At 32.2% G+C, this 8026-nt stretch overlaps 1 protein-coding gene across 1 annotated transcript; it reads right to left on the reverse strand.

The window, feature by feature from the left end:
* Positions 1-856: 856 nt before the first annotated feature.
* On the reverse strand, positions 857-2704 carry LOC111288254 (zinc transporter 7-like). Its single transcript, XM_022879069.2, has 3 exons — positions 2090-2704; positions 1499-1648; positions 857-1378 (listed from the first exon to the last, which is right to left on the reverse strand). The coding sequence occupies exons 1-3, from the start codon at positions 2702-2704 to the stop codon at positions 1073-1075; spliced, it is 1071 nt and encodes a 356-aa protein (XP_022734804.2). The 3' UTR covers positions 857-1072.
* Positions 2705-8026: the final 5322 nt, after the last annotated feature.

Genomic DNA, 8026 nt, shown 5'->3' on the forward strand with positions numbered 1-8026 from the left:
TATAAAAAAATTACTAATGGTATTTTAATCACTGGTAACATTTTTTAAATTAAAATTTTATGAAGGGTATTTTAGTTAGTCATTTTTAACACTTTTTTAATCTAATTATTAAAAAAAAATTAATAATAAAAAATTTATTTAAATTAAAATTTATAAAAATATTTACTAAAAATATTTTAGCCAATCACTTTTACATTTTTGAAATTAAAATTTTAGAATTTTAAGTAATTTAATTTTGCATAAACTCTATTTTTAGTTTTAGTTTATTTAAACTAAACTTAAATAAATTGATAAAAATTATATATTTAAGAATAAATTTATTAATTTAAAAATTTATAAAGATATTTAGATCGATTAATGTTAATATTTTTGAATATCATACTTTTATATATAGATGATATAGAAAGATAAAATTTTGTTGAATGGGTTGTATAGGAACCTACGGTTTGTTTTAACTCGAAAGTGATTTTATTCTACAAAAATGTCTTTGAAAATGATATGATTATTTATATCTTAAAATCAACTTTAATATATAATTGTTATGAAATTCATAGATTGAGGCAAAATTTTTGTATTAAAAAGAATTGTAGGTATCAATGGCTTAAATGGTAAAAAAAAAAAAAGGTGCTCTTTTTTGATTGGTTAAGTTTGAATATATTGAAAAATTGTAAGAAATTAATTTTTATGAATTCGTTATAAAATATATATATATATATATATATATATATATATATATATATATATATATATATACACACACTAAGGGAAGCTTAAAAATCCTTTACCATTCAATAAAAAATTATACATGAAATAATTTTTTTTATTTTCTTGTTGTAAAATATTACACTTGTTGGAAAATAAGATAACAAGCCTCCTATTATGAAACAAAAAAGAAAAAGAAACAAATTGAGCACTTCTAATTTAGAACATAAGATTAACTTTCTAACACAATGCCCCTAAAAAAATTAACCTGTAGCAAAACTATTGGTTGACAAAGCTCATGTGTTGAACACAAACTTAAAAAAAAAAAAAAAGAAAAAAAGATAGATTGAGTGCATGAAAGATTAATTCACTAAGCCCATTTTGCCATCAATGCCATAACTCCAGAACCAAGGAACACTGCAATATATGCCCAAGCCTGGAGCTTCATATTTGCTTGAAGCTTAGGCCCCATAAATTCAGCAGCTAAGAGTTCTACCATAGCCATATAATTCAGCAACCCTGCTGAGCAAGCATTTAGTATTCCTACCACAATGAGTTCAGTTGGGCTGGTCTCACTATATACACTTGACAAACCAATTCCTAGAACAATTCCAAATGGGGTTGTGGTTGCAAAGAAGAACGCCATGATTGCTTTTGTCTTCAGCCTATATTCGGCCTGAAAGAATATTGTTCATTAGTGCTAACATGTACTCTCAACAGTAAAAGATTAAAAAAAAAAAAGGGAAAAAAACTACATAGATTTAAACAGAACAATGAAAGGAGATTGAATCCTCACCTGCAGTATGCACCCTCCAAGTCCCATTCCCTCAAACAATTGATGGAAGCAAATGGCAGCAACTAATGGTCTTATGGTGCATGGATTGTCAGAAGTTCCCATTGCAAGACCAATAACCACTGAATGAACAATAATGCCCAACTCTAACACCTGCATTTAGAAAATATATATGGTGACTGCTTGCATGATGATGTAAAGAATATAAAGATAACTCCATAGACCAAATTAATTCTAGATCAGATACATTGATTTACTAATTAATGCCATATAAATGGATTGATAATAAGATTGCAAAAGCAATTTTTTAGTACAAAGTAGGTCGCCCAAACGAGGAAATGCAAGTGCTAAAACTAGAATCTCAGCTTTGCGAGAAATCCTTCTCCTAAAAGAGGTGGGTGAACCATTCGGGCTATTTACTTCTAATAAAATTAAAAAACTCACCAACAAGCTTCTATAAATGCAGTGAACCTAAATTCTCATTAACTATTGCAAGTCCATGAAAATTAATCACTGCTAACTTTCCTTTTAGATGATAAAATTTGGGTGCTCTTCATTTTTACTCTCAACCTGAAGATTCAAGAACATACGTACCTGAGCAATAACACGATGCCTTAACACTTGTGATTCTTTGTCGTCCTGGCCATCGTTACTTATTATCTTCTCAGTTGCATGGCCATGTCCATGTCCGAAATTCTCTATTTGGGTATTCCCGTTTTCCAGCATCTCATCATTATTAGCCACTAGAGCTTTAGCAGAACGTTTCTTGTACATACCATTGGCAAACGAGTCCACAATGAGTGCCACTAAAGCCGATAGCATTGCCACAAAAGTCGTGAAAGGGAACTTCCTCCATGGATCTTCAGGCAAACAATCGGATGTCAAGTCATTGAAAGCGTCCGGTAACACGTGCATGTACCCAGTTGCTAGAATAACACCGGAAGAAAATGCCTTCACCACCAAGAACAAATCCTTGTCGGGTCTAAGTGCTGGCACCAGACGAGAAAACAATGGTGAGCACACACCAATCATGCTAGCCACCAGAATTGAAACAATTGCAATGATCTTTAGCTTCTTAGCCTCTGCTTTGTCATGGCATCCGTGCATTGATTCTGCTTCGCACTGCGCAAATGCGAGTGGGGTACTGGTCAAAAGGATGAGAACAACAATGGGAAATGATAGTGCATGGAATTTTGACAATGAGGCCATGGCTGCAGAGACAGACTCACACAAATGTATGATAGCTTCCCGGTTTGCTTTTTAAGTATAAAACATGAACGTCTTTGAAGGATGCACGCATGTAACAACTTTACGAGTTAGATGTTTATCAAACTGAGAAAATTTTATCCTAAAAATTTTGATTTGAAAATTTCTGAACTGCTGATGTAATTTTTTTATATGTCTACAATGCCCTTAATTATGTCTTCCAAAAGAGAAAAAAGATGTATAAGCTACATGGTAATTTGGATAAAAAAGTTGGGGTATTGTGACAATTGAAACTAGGGACAAAGAAAACCTTGTGCCATGCATATGTTAAGTGTGGCCCACCACAGACTTTGACTTCTCCTGTAACACCAGCACACGTCAGACACTTGTCTTTTGCTGACATGGAATTTTTTTAATTTTAAATATCTCATTTACAGATAGCGACGGATTGAGTTGGATGGATTTTTGTTGGCTCAGATTTGATTTTCTATAATAAATACTCAAATATGATCTAATTTGATATTAAAATATTATTTTTTATATTTAACTCAATTTGACTTTCATATGTATAAAAATGTAATTGATTTAAAATTAATAAAATATTATTTTTTAATATAAATATAAAATTAAATAAATACAAAATATATAAATATAAAATTAAATAAATAATAAGAATCTTATATATATGTATCGGGATTGGGACTAGAGACGTAAATGATATATTAATACTTGTAAACTATTCAGGTTTGATTCAAATAAAACTCGAATTCGACTTGATTATTATCGAGTCGAGTTCAAGTTCGAGTAGTTAAACTTATCGATAGAGTCAAATTTAAGTAATTTTATATTGACTCGATTAGCTTATGAGCCTAATCGAGTTTTTATATTTAAATATATTTTTATTATTTTAATTAATAAAATATCTCGCATATGAGGTCAAGCTTGAGCACAAATAATCGAGTTTTTATCGAATATAAGAATCGAGTTTATTTTTACCTATTAATCAAACATAATCAAGCGAGCTCGAGTAGGTTGATTTCTATATCGAGTCGAGCTTGAACTCGAGCTAAAAAAATAAAATTCGATTGAGTTCGAGCTGAATTTTGAGTATCAAATTTCGAATCGAGTTCGAACTCGAACTTAATACTGTATTGATTCGAACTCAATCGATTACACCCTTAATTGGAGCATGTTTGCTTAAAACTCAACAAACTCGTCCCAATTTGATCCCAACTTATAAAAAAAAAAAAAACACCCCAACTCAATCCAAAATTCAATTTAAAAAAATTATCTTATAAGATTGCGTTGAAATTCGACAAAGTCGAATTAAATTACCAACCCTAATGTTATTCAACAATAATTCTCTTGATAAATTAGAGATATATAAATTTATAACCCTTGAAAAATATGCATTCTTTTCCGAAGGTGATGAAAACCAGTGAAATTCATGTTAAATGGGATGAAATAATTTTCAAGTTTGTTGAAAATGTTTGTTAAAGCTTTGGCCGCGAGGAAACTGGCTATTACTATGTAATAAAACTGCAATTACATGAAAAGAACATAGAACTTTCATCCATTCCATGTCCAGCTTGAATTGGGCTGCAATTACATGGAATTTTTTTTATGGTGGTGAAGTGCAAAAGTTAAGCTGCAAATAGAATTTTCTTTTATGAATAAACATAAATTTTTTCTGTTCAATTTAAGTTTTAGATATGTTAGATGTTACTTTTTTAAAGATAAGCGCATGAATTTTATAATTGAATTATGGATGTCACTTCTTAAATTATGAATTCATTTTATTAAGTCTTTGCCATTTTATAATTGAATTTTATATATTTCAAGATATTTCAGGTCAATGATTGAAAATATAAACTTCGCTTTGTAATTGAAAGAAAATGCTTATGGAATTGAGCACAACAATCTCTATTACATTTGTTATTATTGACTCGTTATTTCTTTTCCAACATATAAAAGTGGTGAAGGACCTCATTTCTGAAGATTAATTGATGAAACAATTTTTTCAAGCACTAGCTACACTCACAGAAACAAGTGCCATTGATATAGTTCTTGATTTTGCAATCTAGTGGGCAAACTTTGGCACAGTCGGCATCGCGTTTGCAATTAATATCATCAATAAGTAGGATGATTTTTAAGATCTATACCTAACTTGCTAGATATTATTCACTTTGACTCAAAAATCTCATGATTTTACCTCATAAAAAATACTTCTTAAGTTTTAATTTAAATTTCAGCGCGCACACACACACACACACATATATATATATATATATCATAGTGAAATTTCAAATTATTTTGATGTGAGATTAAGGCATTATAAACTCGCTCATTAAAACTTGACATCCTCGTCAAGTTTAACACATATCAAATGTTGGGCAAACTCAATACAAAACACATATAGATCATAAGATCACATTAGACGTTGAAATTTTAGAGGTAACTCTTATCGTGTAGCATTTAGCTCTCGCAAAATTTTAGAGATGACTCTGATGACGTAGAACTTAGTTTACATCCGACTGATGATTATTCTGATATTTATTTGTGGAGACTCGCACCTAACTTATGAGATTTTATCTGCTTTAACATAAAGATCTTGCTGTTTTATCCTACAATAAGCTTCTCTCAAGTTTGGGTTTAAATTCTCTAACATATATATTATAGTAGAACTTCATATCATCTTGATATAAGATTATGACATTACAATGTTAGAGGCTTGCTCTTGCGTGCACAAGCAACTGCATTTCCCAGATTTAGAGTCACAAAAGCCTTCATGTTTACACTTGAATGCACGATCTGTATCACAGCAATATTCTGTGCCCTCAAATTGTGCTACTGAGTTTGATACACCTAAAAATCAAATCACAAAATTTCATCATTTAAATATTTCATTAAACCGATTTTTCTCAATGCTGATAGATGATAATTGAAATGTTTCTCTATCCTCAAACACCAACTTTCTTTGTATAAAAAAAATGTTAAAAGAGAGAAATACATTTTATACTACTAACAAGAAACTACAAGCAAAATGACAAGAAGAGAAATTATGCCTTTATGCCGAATGAAGCCTTGGTCATTTTTTCCTAGATAGTCTTGAAAAGCTAATGAGGGACGAAAATAATTAGATTAATACTCTGCATTTTGTGCTGTAGATGAGGATGAGCTGATATTATACAAAGTGTGGCATGTATTGGGGTTTTTATAGCAGAATTTCTAGTCCCTGTAACCTTTGTAACCTAATTGCATTTAAGTGATAAACTAGATGGTGGGTGATATCCTTGCCAATTGTGTTGCAAAAGAAAATCCTCACAATTATGGTAATAGAACAAGAGCACAATAGACCACCATATATGGACGAAACAGTTTCAAACTGCCAGGATTTTGCCTTTTAGACATGTTGGTTTGACAGTAAAATCATTCTTGTTCTGCTACTTCTCCAAGGACTTAGAGCAAAACCTCGATATCTGATCATCATGGAAGATAAATGCAGCAGGGTGGCAGTATCTTTGCTGCCAAATGCCGAAGGAAGATCGATTTGCTTCTATTATTTCTTCTCCGTAAATGAAGGGTCTTTTAACATGTTTCGCTTCCCTTTGGCACAAACAAACAATGAAAGCAAATGGGTTTTGAAAGGCAGCATTTAGCAAACATAGTTTAAACAGGATCTCCCCTAGACACTTTCCAAATGAGTAAACCCAAAGCTGAAGGCATTCAAGCTATGGAATAACACCCACAAAGCTTTGCCATTCTAGGGTTCTTGGGAATCATCAATGCACAAAATGCACCTGAGAAAGCAAAAATGATGCAAATTGTGAATGCCTGAAAGGTAGCTGAGTAAGACAATGCTTGGTACATGGTGAGGGTAAAATGTATGACTTGTTGATATCATTGAGAGATAATCAAAGAAATGGCACAAGAAATAAAATAGAAAATTGCAAAGAAATTATGGATTTGTGGTGCAATTTATATTGATTGAAGATAGGAAGTCCATGTAAATGAGGCTATCGGTTTCTATGAAATTTATCAAATTGAATGAGAAATAAATTTTATAAAGCTAAAATGTTGTCTATATGCAAAACATATTCCTTTATTTTTTATTGGTTGATATCTTTTATGAAACTTCTGGGAAATGAGTTAGAAAACAACAGGGAAACAACCGAGGAAATAAACCAAAAAGTAAAGGATTAATAAAGAGGAATTAACTAGTCTTTTAGCTTTTTGACCCACCGAAAGTGCATCCTTCTTTCCCTTTCTTTTCTTCTTCTTTTGGGACATAACTATTCATTTCCACTTGGTCAAGAAGCAGTTTCCTCCAAACTTCTAAAGAAATATCAAAAAGCAGTAAACCATTCTATAAATGAGAAACAAAGAAAAAATTTTAAAACTGCAAGAGAGCACTAAGAATTAACACTGGTGATCTCTTTTCTTTTCCTTGTATAGAAAAAAAACACACACACACACACACACACACACACACACACAAAATAACAACTGTTCTGTCTTGGTTTGATCATGCGACCAACAGATCTACCTTTTTCCATTCTATCCATAATCAGACAGGTATTTCATCACATTGGTATAATCCTACCCCAAATTAGGCCTTGTTCTGAGTCTAATTCTCTTATTTTACCAATTACTACATCGCCAGCTCAACCAAGTTCTAATTCCATTACCAGAATGAGGTTTTGCTCTGCTTCTCATTGGAGATCCCAACGATTGCTTTACTTCAATTCTTTTGAAATTGAAATACAAAGCTACCAACCAAGGAGGCCTTCAGTAAGTCTTGGTAGGACAATTATGAGTTTAACATTCCAGGTAGTTGTTGCCTTGGCTCTGTCATCTTCCATGGGGCAAGGAGGTGATCATCATCTTCTCCTTCTTGACATTGTCAAAATTTCTATGATCATAGCTTTTGCAGCTTCTTTTAGTGGAATCTTCCTAAGAGGTTCTTACCCAAGGACTGCAAGTATTATTGAGACTATTGGATCTCTTATCGCTGCAGTTGGGTTTTTCATGGTGGCTGGTATTTTCCTTCCTGAAAATTTCACTTGGGTTTCTTGGCTAGCTTGTGCATCTTCCTTGCTAGCCTTTTTCTTATCCTTGAAACCTTGAACTTAAATTAAATCTGAGGTAAACCGATTATGAGGGCTATGCCCATGATAACTCCGCCTGTGTCATATTGAGACTTGAGAGAGAGTTCTATAGCCTTTGGCACAGCCGGTCCCAAGCCCGGACAAAGGAGGAGGGTCATGCTTAGGTAGAAAGCCTTGAGAAGAAGAATTCATCAACCAAGTAGGTGGGACAACCTGT

The sequence above is a fragment of the Durio zibethinus genome, chromosome 4, assembly GCF_047325235.1.
Source record: "Durio zibethinus cultivar Kanyao isolate XHJ-2024 chromosome 4, ASM4732523v1, whole genome shotgun sequence".
NCBI lineage: Eukaryota > Viridiplantae > Streptophyta > Magnoliopsida > Malvales > Malvaceae > Durio > Durio zibethinus.